Source organism: Phyllobates terribilis, unplaced genomic scaffold, assembly GCF_046119375.1.
Source record: "Phyllobates terribilis strain yellow unplaced genomic scaffold, ASM4611937v1 Scaffold_3__8_contigs__length_932513732, whole genome shotgun sequence".
Lineage (NCBI taxonomy): Eukaryota > Metazoa > Chordata > Amphibia > Anura > Dendrobatidae > Phyllobates > Phyllobates terribilis.
In genome coordinates this window covers 771,059,360-771,077,280 of record NW_027362763.1, presented here as the reverse complement: position 1 = coordinate 771,077,280, position 17,921 = coordinate 771,059,360, and the positions used below count along the sequence as shown (strand labels likewise).

The following is a 17,921-nucleotide window of genomic DNA, read 5'->3' as shown; positions in this document are numbered from 1 at the left end:
GAAATAAAGATTTTTGGATAATGTTCGTGACGCCACCCGTGGTATGCGGCTATATGGGGCCGCCGCTGCAGTGCAGATCCACTGGAGCTGATGGTGACACAGCAAAGATGGTTCACCTCTCCACGGGCAGAGCTAAGCTCCAGGGCAGTATATGGAGATTTGAAAAGGTAGATGTTGTCAGCAGGGACAGTGTAGTGCAGGGCTGAGGGCGCAGATAATGACCAGACAACACATGAATAGCGGTTTCCTTTACCTTTACTTGAGGTTTGACGGAGCAGACCAGGACACTGGTAATAGCTGGTGATGGAGATCTGGGCGGCCTAGAAACAATTTGGGGATCCACTTCGCCAGGTGGAGTTGTAGGCCTTCCCTCTGCGCTATCCTCTTTCGCCCTGCTGCTTAAAGCTATGCTCAGGCCCTCGTTCCTGAGTAATCGTCTATTCCTCGCCCGTATGGCAGGCAGCTCGAGCCCTTTTCAGGTGTCGCTCCTTTGTGGCGGCGCTGGGCCCTAGGATGCTGCTGAGCCGCCAGGCGTTTGGTGTGGCCAGGAGACCTGCAGTCTGCTGCCCTCCGGATTTAACTGTCGGGAGTTTAGTACCCGAACAACCACGGACTCCGGTGTCCTGTTTCTTGCGCTTCTCTCTGGGACGAGCTTGGTCACAGCTCCCTTCCCCAGGTTCTCTCTCGTTACTCTCCTGTCTCCAACTCCCTTTTCTCCCTCCAACTCACTTTTTCTAACCCTGCTTCCAGGCTCCAATTTAAAGGGGAGGAGCTCTCCCTTCTGGTCTGGAGCTGTGAAATGTGTTGGATGGTGGTGTTACCTGATAAAGGGACCCCTCCTTACTTCTAGGCATGGCATCACCCCCTGTGAGGGAGGCATTGCCAATGTGGCATCCGGACTCCTGGGGTGCCACATTCCCCCCTAGTTAAATTCAGTACTCCCGGACTGAGGACACCTTTTAGAGTTAAACAATTAACAACAGTAACGATTTATATTCCAAAAAATTTACAAAGTTTCAGAAAGGCAAAAATTGCAGAACAACAAAAAAGCAAACAAAAATTGGGAGCAGTTACTGCGACGCTTAGTCTTTACGCCGCTATCCGGGAATTGTCTTTTTCCCGGTACTTGAAGGTTGGTTGGTGGGAACCGCCTCAACCCACTTCGTGTATCGTCCCTGGGCGTGGCTTAAGGGCACTCTGTTGGTGGGCCTGGTTTTTGGCCATGCCCGCGGTTTATTTTCAAGGACAACAATTAACTTTACTCAACATTGTTCTGACCACATCTAGTCCTGTGGTCCATTTGTCCATAAATATAATAACTATATCCACTCACGATTGCTTAAAAGTTCTTACAGGAAGTCTCTGTAGGCTCTCATACTTAACGGTTGCAATTATATACTATACACTATTATTTTATTACACCTTAGTCCCTATAACGGGCAGGGAGCTGACCTCTGGTACTACGGGTTGATCTACGCAGTACAGTTGTTGCCAATGACCTACCCGGGTCTCTAGTGTCTACTGCTGGTGTGGTGGGAGCACTAAGCACTATGGATTACACAATGGTTAGTCTGACATAACACCGGTAGGCTTGGTAGTCTTCTATGACCTCTTTGACTCACCATAGGCACGACAGATTCACCGCTAGCAGGGGGTGGATTCACTTGTTCCATTGCGGTTGTGGCATCTGTTGCTGGGGCTGCCTGGTCTCCCAGCTGTTCTGGAGTCTCTGCGGCTTCCGGTAAGGCTACTTGCGCAAAGGTCAGGACAGGTACCACGATTGCTTGGTTCAACTGCGTCCAAGACCGGGGAAATTCTCCAAGGATGGTTTGAACCGTCTTTTCCACCTTTTCTGTGTGCTGGGGGCTGTTTTGGTCTTCCTCTTGGTGTCTCAATTGATCAGGCCATATCTTCAGGTGGTCTCTTGAGACTGCCGCCGAAGTCTCTCCTCCATCTTTACTGATGAGGCATACCTTGGTGTTGTCAAAATTGGAAGGTAAGACGGTGTATGGCTCAACCTCCCACTGATCGTTTAATTTGTGAACTCGTCTCTTCTTTTTGAGTAGCTGTTCTCCAGGTGACAAGGGAACTGCAGGTGCATGCTGATTATAAGTTCTTTCCTGCCTCTGTCTCGCCTGGGACAAACTTCTCTCTACACATTCTTGCACCTTGCGGTATTGTTGCTGCCGCTCCGTATCCCAATCTACACCTGGTGATGTCGTCTCCGGTGTTAAAACTCCCATGTCTAAGTCAATGGGTAGCTTGCCAGGTCTTGCCCTCATCAGGTAGGCGGGTGTACAGTTGGTGGAGTTCACCGGGATGTGGTTATATAGGTCTACCAAATCCAGTAACTTCTCTGGCTACAGGCTACATTCTTCAAGGGGCAACGTCTTCAACAGGTCTATTACTACTTGGTTCATTTTCTTGCACAACCCGTTGGTCTGGGGATGATACGGCGTTGTCCTTATTTTCTTGCAGCCGTACAAGTTACAGAATTCCTGAAACACTTCTGCTTCAAAGGCTGGGCCTTGGTCGGTAAGCACTCGTTCAGTGTAACCGTGTGGGTGACAAAAGTGTTGTTGAAACGCTTTGGCTGCCGTTTTAGCTGTCTGATCCTTCACTGGCACTACTACCAGGAACGGGGAGTAGTGGTTTACTATGGTGAGAGTGTAGATATAGCCTGACTGGCTTGGGGTTAGCTTCACGTGGTCCAAGGCTACCAATTCAAGTGGTTGTTTGGTGATTATGGGCTGCAGGGGAGCCTTCTGGCTATCACGGTCTTTCCGTCTCAGGTTGCATGGACCACATTCTCGACACCATCTCCCTATTGCTTTCCTCATGCCAGCCCAGTAGAATCGCTCACGTAGCAAGACTTCCAACTCCTTCCACCCGAAGTGTCCTGCTCCATCATGGTCCGCCTCTAAGACCATTGGCACATCCCGCTTCGGGCCTACCACCTGCCAGACCAGTTTGTGTGTCCGGGAGTTGATGCTCCTCTGACACAGCTTTCCCTTGTAGATGAACAGCTTGCCCTTCTCCTTCCACAACTGTTGGGTCTCCTGTGGAGCATCAGGACCAGGGTGCGAGTCAGCTTGTGTCAGCAACTCCTTTGCTAGGTGGACAGCCAGGTCGCTATTCTGCGTTTCTGCCCATCCATGGTGGGGCAGTGGGTTAAACGTGGCCTCTCTATTGGCGGAGCACTTGTCCCTCACACAGTGGGAGCAATGGGTCACCCTGTGACGATGGAAAGCTGGTAGCTCTATCTCCTCCAGCTGTTCCGGGTCTTCTCCCCCAGCTGGCAAGTTGGGCTTCCTGGACAGCGCATCAGCATTAGCGTTTTTATGCCCCGCCCGATACTTGATGGTAAACTCGTAGTTGGACAGCCGGGCCATCCATCGCTGCTCCAGCGCACCTAGCTTCGCCGTTTCAAGGTGGGTCAGCGGATTATTGTCTGTGAAAATTGTAAACTTCGCTGAAGCCAGTTAGTGTTTGAAGCTCTCTGTTACAGCCGAGACTATGGCTAAAAACTCCAACTTAAAGGAACTCTAGTTGTCGGGATTCCTTTCCGTGGGATGGAGCTTCCTGCTGGCGTAGGCAATCATTCTCTCTCTGCCCTGCTGTGCCTGGGATGGCACCGCTCCAAATCCCACGTTGCTGGCATCTGTATAGAGTATAAAGGGTTGGCCAGGACCTCGTCTGCCGTAAGAGCCACCTTCAGTCGAGTGAAGGATTCTTCTTCTTTTTTACCCCACTCGAACGGAGATTTCGGGTTCTTGGCCTTTTTGGACTGGCCCACTAAGAGGTTCTGCATGGGTGCCGCTATCTTGGTGAAACCCTTGATGAATCTCCTGTAGTTGCCTACCAGCCCGAGGAACTGCCGCACTTCCTTGACAGTGAAGGGTCTTGGCCAGTCCTTGATCACGGTGACTCATTCAGGGTCTGGTGCTACACCTTCGGCGCTTACCACATGCCCTAGGTACTGCACCTTGGGCTTCAACAGGTGGCACTTGGACGGCTTTACTTTCAGGCCAAAACCAGATAGGGCTTCGAACACCTTGGCCAGGTGCTCTAGGTGGTCTTCGTATGTCTTTGAGTAGATGATTACGTTGTCTAGGTACAGCAGAACGGTTTTGAAGTTTTTGTGTTCTAGGCCACACTCCATTAACCGCTGGAATGTTCCCGGGGCATTGCAGAGCCCGAATGGCTTGCAGTTGAACTCGAGGAGGCCAATTGGTGTCGTAAACGCGGTCTTCTCTCTGTCCGCCTCTACCTCGGGAACCTGCCAATACCCACTGGTGAGATCTAAAGTGGAGAAATAGTTAGCGGATCTGAGTGCAGCTAATGATTCCTCAATTCTGGGTAATGGGTAGGTGTCCTTATGTGTAATGCGGTTAATTTGCCTATAATCAACACTCATTGTACCATCTTTCTTTTTAATGAGGACTAATAGAGCTGCCCAGGGGCTACAACTGTCTCTGATCACCCCAGCCTCCTTCATCTTCCGTAACATTCCCTTGGCACATTGATAGTGAGCTGGGGGTACTGGCCGGTACCTCTCTTTAATGGGCGGATGATATCCTGTGGGGATATGATGTTGGACCCCTTTTACCTGCCCAAAGTCTAGTGGTGCTAAAGACTCGCTCATATTTTTGGACCATCCGGTACATTCCATGCTTTTGGTGCAAAGGGGTGGAGTCAGTGCCTACTTGTAGCTTCTGACACCAATCCTCCTTCTGCCCCTTGGAGCCATTGTCTTCCGCCTGTTCGGACGGAGGCAAGGGTTCCACTGCCTTTATTGCTTTGTTACTGACAGTGAACAGCTTAGTAAGGGTGGCATACCGGGGTAACTGGACCTCATTCTCCCCACAATTCAGGATGCATATCGGTACTCTCCCCTTGCGGACATCGACTACCCCCCTGGCCGTCAAGATGGTGGGCCTACTTTCAGAGTACACGGGTTCTACCAGGGCCTGATAATCTTGACCCCTGAGACCTATTGCTGCCCGACACCATATTAACATTTCACTCCTAAGGGGCATTGCAATGGGGAATTGATCACTCACTCTGACACTGCCGACTTCTCCACCAGACAGCTCTACCTGTTGTCTCTGCATCAGGGCTTTGATCTCCTTCTGCAGAACTCGCTGCTGACTAGAACTGGCAGTCTCTGAGACCTGTTGCAACAAAACAATAATTTCCCCAAGACAATTCTCTATCATATTGGTGCCTAAGGTTATCATAGGGTGGCTTTCTCGGTGATCAATATCTACAATAATCAACCCTTGTGATGGCAATTCTACTCGACCAACCTTTATGGTCACCTCTTTATACCCCACCTGAGGCAAGGGCTGACCATTGCTGGCAGAGATGTTAAAGTGTTCATCTGGACTGCGGGTGATGTTGAATCAGCCCAGTATTGTTTCAAAAAAAAAAAGGATATATGGCATCGTTGTCACCTGGGAACCAGTGTCCAGTAACGCATTTATCGGGATGCCATCAAGCATGACAGGTAGGACCGGTTGTCCTCCCACGTACTTGTCTCGCCAGCTTTGTGGGCCTGGCCGTCTTACCCCTGGGGGTTGACCCTCTGCCCCTGGGGTTGCTCGTTTAAATCACAGAATCTTGCGATGTGCCCCGCCTTTTGACAGCGGCGGCAGATGGGTTGTCCGTTCTGGTCGTAGCGATCGCTGTCTTTCCCTCTGGTCGGTGGAATTCTTCTCTACCGTCGCCACGGGATGTCATCTGGACTGGAAGCCAGCTGGATTCTTTCCTTTGGAGACACTTGAATGGCCTGCACGGTTTTGGTTAGTGTAGCCACACTTTTGGTCAGCTCCTGGACCTGAAGGCGTAGGTCTGCAGAGGGGTCATTATCTAGGGTCTGCGCGTCAGCCTCCACAGGTGCCGAGGAAAAGGACGCTGCCTCCTGGTGGTATGTGATAGCTGGGTGCCGGAGGGGTGCTGTGCCACTTGGGGTTGATTCTCGCAGCACCCGGATGGCCCGGTCTTTAAATTGCGCAAAGTCCAGATCAGGGTTTTGCAGAGCCATAATGGGCAGCTGTTTCCGGTGAGCGTTAGACAGGAGCCCCTTGATAAACTGTTCGGTTAACAATCTGTCCTCGTCTTGCACACTGTCGGGGAGTGCCTGTTTAATTGACCGCAGCGCCTCCTGCAGGTTTAGAGCATAGTCCCGTACACTGTCCTGCACCCTTTGTTTGCACCCGTAGAACTTCATTTTAATCTCCACTGCTGTGCGGGTGTCAAAGATATCCTTCAACCTGGCCAGAATTTGCTTAACAGTGCTTTTGTCACCGTCCGGTCAGGACTTCACCTCCCTCTGGGCTGCACTGATTAGCTGGCCTATAAGGATGCTGACTTTCTGCTCCTCAGACAGGGGGTACACTTGGAACAAACTGTGCAGTCTCTCCTCAAATTCGCTCAGGGTTTGCGACTCCCCTGAGTACTGGGGCAACCACGCCGCTCCTGGGATATACAGCATGGAGAAATGCATTACAGTGGCATCGGCTGCGCCCGCAGCTGGATCCCTCTTCCAGATTGGGTATCTTACTCCCCCCCTAGTGAACCTCAGCCAGGTCCTGGGTTTCTGCTGGTGTACCAGTCTGCTGCTCTGCAGGCGAGAGGGATCGCTTACCCGGCGATTCCGGATTGGGGCCTCCTGCTTTACCTTCGCTGACGTCAAATGATGTGATTATACAGCTCAGCAAAGTCTATGGTACACAGTACCCGGTTATACCGGGCTTCGAATCCTGTTTGTGACGCCAAGTTGACGCTCCCCCTGGGGCCAAGGGATACTTGGTAGCTGGGCCGGTCCTATATCGGGGTAGTCACGGCAGCAGTGACCCGGTCCATGGCCCAGGGTGGTCAAATAAAGAACAGTCAATTGGTGAAATAAAGATTTGGGGATAATGTTCGTGACGCCACCCGTGGTATGTGGCTATATGGGGCCGCCGCTGCGGTTCAGATCCACTGGAGCTGATGGTGACGCAGCAAAGATGGTTCAGTTCTCCATGGGCAGAGCTAAGCTTCAGGGCAGTATATGGAGATTTGAAAAGGTAGATATTGTCGGCAGGGACAGTGTAGTGCAGGGCTGAGGGCTTAGGTAATGACCAAACAGCATATGAATAGTGGTTTCCTCTTTCTTTACTTGAGGTTTGACGAAGCAGACCGGGGCACTGGTAATAGCTGGTGATGGAGATCCAGGCGGCCTAGAAGCAATTTGGGGATCCACCTCGCCAGGTGGAGTTGTAGGCCTTCCCTCTGCGTTATCCTCTTTGGCCCTGCTGCTTAAAGCTATGCTCCGGCCCTCGTTCCTGAGCAATTGTCTATTACTCGCCCGTACGGCAGGCAGCTTCAGCCCTTTTCAGGTGTCGCTCCTTCGTGGCGGCGCTGGGCCCTAGGATGCTGCTCAGCTGCCGGGCGTTTGGTGGGGCCAGGAGACCTGCAGTCTCCTGCCCTCCGGATTTAGCTGTCGGGAGTTTAGTACCCAGACAACCACGGACTCCGGTGTCCTGTTTCTTGCTCTTCTCTCTGGGACGAGCTTGGTCACAGCTCCCTTCCCCACATTCTCCCTCGTCGCTCTCCTGTCTCCAACTCCCTTTTCTCCCTCCAACTCACTTTTTCTAACCCCACCTCCAGGCTCCAATTTAAAGGGGAGGAGGTCCCCTTGTGGTCTGGAGCTGTGAAATGTGTTGGATGCTGGTGTTACCTGATAAGGGGACCCCTCCTTGCTTCTAGGCATGACATCACCCCCTGTGAGGGAGGCAATGCCAATGTGGCATCCAGACTCCTGGGGTGCCACAATAGCGCCATTAATTCCACAGCACTTTACAGACATCATCGCTGTCCCCATTATGGCTAACAATCTACATTCCCTATTAGTATGTGTTTGGAGTGTGGGAGGAAACCGGAGAACCCGGAGAAAACCCACGCAAATACGGGGAGAGCATACAAACTCCTTACAGATGTTGTCCTTTGTGGGATTAGAACCCAGAACCCCAGCGCTGTAAAGCTACAGTGCTAACCACAGAGTCCTCGTGCTTATGAAATCTGTGAGCTGGCAAAGCATGAACTCAAATTTATAAGGTTTATTTTGTTAATTTTAGAGCTGAAAAAAATATCAGAAAAATGCCGGAAAAAAAAATTGGTATGTGTCGCTATTTTCGGAGAGCCATAACTGATGTTTTTATTGATATCATTTTTGTGTTCATAGCACATTTCCCTTTCTTTTTACAGAATTTTGGTGGTCCAAAAAACAGTTTTGCAGTTTCAATCTTTTTTGTTGCTTTATGAGTACAAATTAAATAATTTTATATTTTGATTAATTATTAGTTTTTTGGGACGTGGCAATACTAAATATGTTTCCTTTATGTCAATTTTTAATGGGAGAAAAGAAAGATGATTAAAAATGTAGTTTCTTCTAAACTTTTTTATTATTATTTATTTATTTTACTCTTTTTAGTCCCCTTAGGGGACTTGAACCTGTGATTTTCTGATCACTTGTTCCCTATACTGAGATACAACTATATTGCAGTATATAGCTAACAGTATAGTCTTCTATGAAGCCAAGCTTTAGTAGGCCTTAATGACAGCCCTTTACTTTGTGATCGTGTCATGGGCCTCAATTGCTATTCTCAGAGATAGATAGTGGCATTAAGGGGGTGAACAGCAGCGATTAGAGGTTAACTTTGCTTCCAATCGCTGCTATTAGAGGAGGAAGCCAGTTGTGTAACTCAGCCGGCATTCGCCTTATGTGGAATGAGTTCAGATCCTGAGCACGCTCTATACACCTGTACCATGATGTAACAGTATATCATGTAACAGGAAGGGGTCAAATATAAAATCTTGTTATGAAGGGGGAACACTCAGATATGGTGTGCGACAAGTCTTTAGAACTCATGCCATTGCTACAAAATCAAACTCAAACCCAAAATCAAGCCAATTATTGATGCTAGGGTCAAAGTCACATATGGCAGATTTTTTGCAATAACATCTGTGATTGTCAAGTTAATTTGAGTTGGGCTTGCAGTAATCCATGTGCTTGTTCACATATATGGGATTGTTTTTTTTGTTTGTTGCATGGTGCTGTGTTGCACGGATCTTCTGCAGACCCCATTCAGATAAATAGGACAATTGCAGAAATGCAGAGTTACACCCCAGGTATATTGAAAAGGCATGGCTTAGTTTTCAATTTCTTCAGTGCTTTTGCAAAAACGTTGACATTTTTCCAGGTCTCTTTCATGTTTTTTCATTAACTTCGCCTTTTTTGTACAATGCCATAGAAAATCATCCAACGATCTATTGTACACTGATATAAAACCGCGATAAAGACTTACAGGCTCCTCAGAGGGGCATAATAGTTCCACAGCGACACAGTATCACGCAAAGCTTGATCTCAAGGATGACATGAATGTGAAATCTAAGCTGGCATCCGGCTCTGGCAGCTTTGTGCTTTTGTGACATTCCAAGTATGACTCAACTATTTCTCTGCTACATTGAAATAGCGCACCTCTTTGTAATACATACTCTGCCCTACTTTCAGTAAATTATTAAAAGATTGATTATGAAAAAAGATGACAGTCTGAAAGTATGAAAAAGCGATCCTAAACAAATGCAGAAGTGCAATTTTCTCCATGTAGTAGAGCTAAATATGTAATTTGGCACCAGCAGTATGTTACTACTATCATATACAGATAAGTCCCTCCTTGTGTTTCCTCTTTGATCTACATATGGATGAGAGATGCAAAATTATCACTTTTAAAAGAAAAAAAAACTTGATTTTGAAAAATTCTGATTTGAGGAGCTGCCCACTTACTTAAGACTATGAGACTTTTCCAGCACGGAGCTCCGTTTCTGTTAATATTATTATTGTGTTTTATTAGAGATTTGCTTGTTGTGTTTTATTAATGTTCTGCTTGCTCGTCACTTTATGTACACTAATTTACCTGTAAAGTGTCCAGCATTCCAGTAATCTCATTAGAATCTTAGGAGCCTCTAACAATTGTTCAAATAGCGTCTAGGCCCATTGTGCGAGTGTTGAAAGTAGATCTGGCGGAGCTTTCACCACAGGGAGTCTCACATGCAAACTCAGGTGATGGGTTCGACCTGTGAAAAATACCTCCACTAATACACACTTAGTTTTGGGGGGGAGAGTGAGAGCAGTTTTGCCCATTCAGGGGGCTGGTCCCATTGAAGGAGAAAAGAAGCCACATGTTTAGTGAGGAGTTGGTGGAATGATGTCGAAGGGGTAGGATCGAATCTGGACCATGGAAGGATCGATGGCATATGGAGTCTTGGAGATTAGTACTGACTGGGCTGGATGAACATGCTACAGTTGTGGAATATGTCGTTGGGATTTAAGTTTTCTTAAAGGACTGTTGCTACTGGATACCTGTGCTTCCATCATTTTATCTGACATCTGGAGGACCATGGACTGTGGCTACAGACTATAGTGGCTGGAGGTAGAAAATCTATGGGCCAACCAAAAGTTGGGAGACAGTATTGCCTGATACAAAGTCAGTGGAACTACTGTTTCCAGGTTGGGAACTTGAGGACTGAGAGAACTGTATTTTGGCCATTTACCTGGAGTTGTATTACCATGGATGTGGGGAATAAAATATTGCAGCAGCGTTAACCTGCCTAGGTGATTATTTACAACCCACAACCTCAGATCTTCACAAGTCAGGAGATGTTTTGCCATTTATGTCTTTGTGTGGCCACCCAGTGGCTGTGATGTGTATTACTCTGCCAAAGGCTTGCTAGCAGGTTATGGTATTGTATTGAATTTGTATTGAGAGAAATTGGACCCTTAATGGGATTATCTGGGACTATTTTATTTTTTTCTTCTAGGCATAAGATCTTCCAGGCAGGTAGTTGCTAGCCAACTGTATGTTGTGCCGGTGCCAAGAGTGTGCAAAGCAGTCATCAAAGCAAAAGGTGGCTACTTTGAAGAACCTAGAATATAAGACATATTTTCAGTTGTTTCACACTTTTTTGTTAAGTATATAATTCCACATGTGTTAATTCATAGTTTTGATGCCTTCAGTGTGAATGTACAATTTTCATAGTCATGAAAATACAGAAAAATCTTTAAATGAGAAGGTGTGTCCAAACTTTTGGTCTGTACTGTATGTCTGAAAACTAATCTCATTCCAAGTACCATATGCATATTATCAACTATGAAGTTGGGTGGTCTCATGCTCCTCTTCTTAATTCAGTCACGGCATACCAGGACATCCTGAAGAACTATGAGCCAGTGCAAGATGCAAACTTAGGCTGTGGAGACTCCAGTCTCAGTCTCTTAAGTAGATTTCATCATATTTACTGGAATACATAGGGAAATGACAAAACCTAACAGACCCTATCATAAGTCAATGAGGTTCTTCAAGCACTCTGTTGTTTTCACTTTTCTGTTCTTATGATGGAACAGAAAACTAAAAATGATAACGCAAATGTAAGACCAGCCTTAGAAGTAGAGGAAATTGACTGTCGCACACAAAATTTTTTCTTCTTTCTTCTGTTTCAGTAAATACTGGCATGGTTAGATCAAAAATTCTAAATGTGAGCCAGTTTTTTCACTAAAAAAATCAGCGCCCAAACTCACTGATGCTCTTCTTGCGGTGAATTTTCAAATGTCTAGTGGGTTATCATCCTTGGAAACTAGAGAGTATGAGTAAACGCCAAATGGGATGAGGTACTCGACAAGCCCACATACAGTATATGTGATGTTCAGGTGGAATATGATATGGACGAGGCAATGATGGACGTACGGCAAAGAAATAAACCAAAATGTATAGTAGATGTAAAAAGATCTAAAAATATCAATGGAACTAAAGATTTTATTGTTATTAATGTACATACATTTACATAAACCTCACTATACCCTCCATATTTTACCCATATTTGTATAAATATTTGCATTATATAGAGCATTATCCTGATTTAGCCTCCAGTGTGCAGTGCCAGTCGAAGCTGAATTGATGCCAGGATCTTCAGACTTTTACAGATGCTTTAGAAGGAGATTGAGATTCTCAGCTCACAAACAATATATCAAGAGGAGATTAAACAAGAATGGAGAGGCTGTCCCATTACAACTAGAGAAATCTACAATGGAGATGCCTACTGTAATTACATACACAGTCATCTGCCTGAGCCGGGCACTCCTGGGTATCTAGCTCTTGCCTTGTACGCTGAAAGTCATTATGTGCAATTTGTGCACTGTCAGAGATGAGGACTCTGGAGAACAAACATATAAGGACCAATCTTCTGTGTCTGTAAACATTTGTGTATATGAAATATATGACTTGACAGTGTTAGATAACGGTGGGGAGTGATATCACCCTTGTCCCCTAACAACCAAATATCTTGTCTAAAGGAGTGTGTAAAGGATGCACTTGATGAATAGAAGGATTTTCAGTAATGTTAATTGAGCGCTTGTAACGTCAATGCCGGTGTTCCTGTATGATCCCTCTCCCTCCTCCCAGCAGGAACGCTGACATACTCACCGACCCGGCCGAGCGTCGATGTTCTCATTCCCTACTGTGGCTTCCTGCTTGCTACCCGATTCTTGAAGGGTCGGTGCGCGTACTTTCGAAATGCCCCCAGCCATTAGCTGGGAGTCATCAGGTACAGTGGGTACGGAAAGTATTCAGACCCCTTTAAATTTTTCACTCATTGTTTCTCTGCAGCCATTTGGTAAATTCAGTTTTTCTTTTTTAATAAATTTGCAAAAATGTCTACATTTCTGTTTTTTTTTCAGTCAAGATGGGGTGCAGAGTGTACTTTAATGAGAAAAAAATTTACTTTTTAGAGTTTACCAAATGGCTGCAATGAAACAAAGAATGAAAAATTTAAAGGGGTCTCAATACTTTCCGTACCCACTGTATATAAGGCATCCTCCCCAGTACAAGGTACCTGAACAACCCCTGCAGTTTCCCTACTTAGTGTGTGCACAACTAGTATGCGCAACTAGTATGTGTCCATGAGTCCAGTGTTGTCTGAACCAGAACCTGTCCTTGAAACCCGTGTCTGAACTAGCACCATTGTCCATCCCATCAAGTGTTCCAGGATCCGCACTGTCTGGACTTGTCTGTAAACCAGTATGCCATCTGGTTCCACACCCTGTTTTCCAAACTTGGCTGGAATGACAAAGCTTTGGTAGTCGCCTTCTGGGAGGGTTTGTCCAGAAGGATTAAGGACGAATTGACTGGTCGAGGCATCCCTGCTGCTCTACACGGCCTAATTTCCCTGGCAAACCAGATTGACCTCAGGATCCAGGAACAGACCAGAGAGGTGATGTGTGAGAAGAAACCATCGTGTCTGGCTCCATCCCTTCTGAGACCGCTCGTTCCCTAGCCTTCTGAGACAGCCATCTTCTCTGAACCTATGCAGCTCAATCTTGTTAGGCTGGCTGAGCAGCCAGAACACCGTCGTGCCAAGGGAATGTGCTACTGTTGCATTACTTTTTGTGCTGAGAAGTCTGAAAAGCTCCAAAGCCTAGGGCCTTTAGGAGGGGCTACCCTAGGCGAGAGTAATATCGCTCCACCATTGACTCTGACTGTTTCCATATAATGTGGAGGTTCCTATACTATTGAGAAGGCCTACATCGACTCTGGTTCGATAGGAAATTTCTAGCAGCAAGTCATGATAGATCGGCATCAGATTCTGTCACCTCCAGAGTCCTTTGATGGTGTCGCCAGTTGAGGGAGTCAGTCATCAGTCGAGGGAAGGGCCCTATCTGAAGTGGTTACTGAACAAGTAGAACTCCATATTGAAATGTTGCATATGGAGAAGATTACTTTCTATGTGCTGTCTGGTCTATTGCATCCACTTCTCTTGGGTCTTCCGTGGCTATGAACTCATGAGCCCGTTCGGGACTGGAGATCCAGTGAGGTGCTCGTTGGGGACAGTCATGTCACGAGAGGTGTCTGGTCCCTGTATGTCCAGTTTTGCCGCCGGTGTCGCCATCTTCTTCGCCAGGTCTGCTATCAGCCTACTGGATTCGGCACTGACGTCTCCGATGGAAGGGAAGAGGAAACGTTATCTTCACACAGTCCGGGGCAATTGTGCCGCAGACCTGCTCCCGGGATCCTCGCTGCCTCGCGGACATATCTTCATGCACACCAGTTTGAAGATAGACCCAGTGAATGTATCTTCAGTACTGATGAGAATGTCAAGGCGCTTTTCAGTTCTTTCCTATCCACCAACCAGGTGGAAGAAACAAAGTTTCCCTTTGTTTCTTCCAAGTTGGTGGCTGATCTTGCCAGGCAGGGAGAGACTTTGCAATTCAAGGATCCTGGTACTGCGCCAACTTCGGTCTGCTATGGGGATATCTTGGTGGCGACAAGCATCCTGGCCATGAGAGGTTTTATCTCTCACCTTTTCTTTTAGTGAACTGGAGAGAATGTGAAGAGAGATTGTGGGAGTCCAAGGAGAATAGTTATGCCCCACGTCCTCTGCAGTTTCCCTTCTGTGTGTGTGCAACTAGTATGTTGCCAGATCTCTGTCCTTGAGTCCCGTGTTGTCTGAACCTGAACCTTTTCCTGAAAACCCATGTCGTAGGAACCAGAAACTGTACCTGACACCCGTGTTGTCTGAACCACAACCTGTTCTTGAGACCCGTGTTGTCTGAACCAGAACCTGTTCCTGAAACCTGTATTGTCTGAACTAGCACCTGTGTCTGTCCTGTCAAATGTCTCAGAATCCGCACTGTCTGGACCTGCACCAATATCCTGGCTAGTGTCCCAGATTCCATATAGTCTGAACCAGGACCAGTGCCTGTCCTGACTGGTGATCCAGAATCCGTACTGTCTGTACCTGCTCCGATATCAGCTATACCAGTATCTGAATCCTGTCCTGCCAGTGACACTGAGTCCGTGTCTTTGACTGCGATTTTGACCCTTGGGGTCAGCTGCTGCATTAACAGGGACTGTCCAGGAGTGGTACCCAGCGGCTACCTGCAGTGCAAGCCTAACTCCACCATCAGGAGCTCTAGCGAAAACCAGGTAACTGCTTAGCCACGCCCCTCCTAAGTAAGCCCGGCTCGTGGTACAGTGGGTCCATGATCAAAGTGTGGGACAGCACTCTCATTGACATCCCGTCACTTCTGGGTATAAAACAAAAAGCTTTAAAGGAAACCTGTCACCAGGTTTTCCTCATATAAAGTACGGCCACCAACCTTTAATCCCTCCTTTACAGCATTCCAGAATGCTGACAGCTGACAGGTTCCCTTTAAGGCTGCTGGCTGGCATTGAGTGAAACTATAATAGTGTTCAGCCAATCACTTGACCGTAGACAGTAATTGATGTGCAGAAATGAAGGCTATAGGGAAGCTGCTGTATACTTGATCCTACACCCCTGAGCATTAGAGACTGAGGTTCAATAGAATCCATAATACTCTATATACAAAGGAAATAAACTACAGCTAAGAACCTGCTGACCAGCCCTCTTAGGGCCACTCTCTTCCAAAAGGTATCAATCTCGACTCGGGAAACAATGTTCCAGAGAATTTGCACAGAACAGTTCCACAGAATTTGCCCCAGTAAAATAACACTTTAGTCACCTCCCTCCGGTGCCGTCACCATTCCAGCTGTGTCTCTCCTGGGGCTCACGTGACGATCCCAGTGGCTAATCAGCAGCCGCTTCACTCGCTCTGCCTTTAGACGGATCAAGTACATCCGGAGGAAGTGAGAAAGCAAACAGATTGAGAATGGGTTGTCCGATTAGTGTACATCCCCTTTAACATTAGGGTCAGGGTACTCAGCTCTTTCTTAATAATAATGATATTTTGGATTCAATGTTCAACCTTGCCGTTATTGTATTCAATAATCAATTTGGGAGTCCTCGTTGCTTCACGTATGACCATTCTTGAGTATGTCTCTCCCGTTTGATGCACCATCGCTGAGTTCTCGTGCTGCTCACTGGGGCTTCTTCTCAGTTTCTATCTTTTCAGGTTTTGTATGACATGCTACCGCTCTCCATAGCACTAGCAAAATGTTTCTGCAGGGGACTTTAAAATGTCATAGCATTTATATCAATAACTATTATTATGCAGCAGTAAATAGGATGACGTAGACGTCAATATATACAAATGACCAGAGTAAGAATGAATAATCAACTTTATCTGTGAAGCAAACATGGCAAGAGTCCTAAAAAAATTTGATGTCTTACAAAACTATAAACTCTACAATGTATCAGAATAGGAATCCAGAATGTGAAGACGAAGTTCAAGTATAATTGGGTTATGCAGCCAGACAATGATCAAACACACAAAAGTCTATATCTAAATGGATAGAATAAGAAACGAAAAGTTCGGGATTGGCCTAGTTATAGCCAGGACTTACAGAGATTTTTCAGCAGCAATTGAAAATGAGCAATTCATACATTTACCATTGTCTGAACTTAAGCAAAATGGGCTAAACTTCTTAACCAGTGATGTGAAAGATGATATTAAATTATAGGAAGCTGCTGCTAAAGGTAGATCAGAAACCATCCAGTGTGAAAAATATGCAATAATGACATACGGACGGGGTTATATAATTGTAAGTGGGCCACGCTTGACATTTACATTTGTTTTATGTGCAATTGATGTCTGATGTTTGTCAATATTATAGGATTGCTATGTTTTGTGTGTCATTACGTCTCCTGGCTCTGCAAATTCCCAATATACTAAGGGAAAGAAAGCATGCTATGCCAAGTTTGTGATTTTATGAGTTCAATAATGTAAATTACAGGAAAAATAATACAAAATATCCTCTTTATATTTTTCTCAGATACACCAAGATGAAGCTTCAAGCCAATCAAGAAGGGAAAATTCCTGTTAAAAAGTAAGTGCGGACTTCTAAAGCGCAACGATTAGTATATATTTCTGTATGAATTAGTAATGCATCTGGATGGTCTGAAACTTTGAAATACTTTAGACCTCATTAGTTCTCGTTAGAGTAATCATCGTTTTTCTTTTTTCATTTTCATAAATCAATATAACATGTAAAAATAAGAAACTTTATAAAATATCTTATTAGAGAAATTTGCTTTTTTTCTCCTCCTGAACTGATCATTCATTCTCAAAAACCTCAATTCACCTGTAAAATCTGTATTCAGTAGAGACAGATTTTCCAATTAATGAGATCGGAAATGACAATCAGTGCTCATAAGGTTCTATGGAGAATTGCAACTGTCATTTCCAATATATTGCAGTAGAATTTCTGTATCTACCTCTAGTTCATTGCCTCCTCCCCTCTCCATGGAATTTTAAAAGCACCAAAGCTGCTTAATTTAATGTGTGCTGTTGATTTATGTAATGAAAAGGGAAGAAAGGGATGCAGCTGCAATTTCTTGCTCTGTGTCTCTGAGACTGAATGCTGTGAGAGGGGAGGAGGCGCAGCTGTGTTATGATGGCTGGCTTAGAATGCTAAACAAAGAACTAGCATCAAATCAGGAGGCACATGCATTTTACATGCATTAAAGGGCGTCTGTCAGTATGATCAACCTTCCAAAGCCATTTATGTAGTCATGTACTGTAGGTCATAGAGATTTGAATAAAATGATACCTTATTATTTGTAATCCGATGTCTCATTCCAGAGAAATCCACATTTTATTAATATATAAATGAGCTGTTAAGATCTATGGGCCGGCCACAGATCTCCCTGAGAATCTGCCTCCAGTGCTTATTTTAAATGAAAGGAGACATTACCATTGTGATATGTAATTGCCATTCTCTGCTCTCTGCTGATCTCACTGCAGAGCTGTGTGTGATTATACCTGACACATCTGCAGGTTCTTCTCAGCTTCAGCTTCCATCTCACAGGCAGACAGGGTTGCAGTATTGTTACAATACAGCAGAGCTGTGAGAGCTGCAGCAAATGTGTTTGTTATGAGACAAAGTTCAGTTCTACTGCTCTGTGTAAGT

At 45.9% G+C, this 17,921-nt stretch overlaps 1 protein-coding gene across 1 annotated transcript in view; it reads left to right on the top strand.

Annotated features, from left to right (window-relative positions):
* The window catches only part of PLCB1 (phospholipase C beta 1), a 1,235,601-nt gene that overhangs the window by 554,681 nt on the left and 662,999 nt on the right, over positions 1–17,921 (top strand). The window contains exon 6 of the mRNA XM_073672250.1: positions 16,785–16,838. Within this exon, the coding sequence (XP_073528351.1) occupies positions 16,785–16,838 (54 nt within the window). The remainder of the gene's footprint in view (positions 1–16,784; positions 16,839–17,921) is intronic.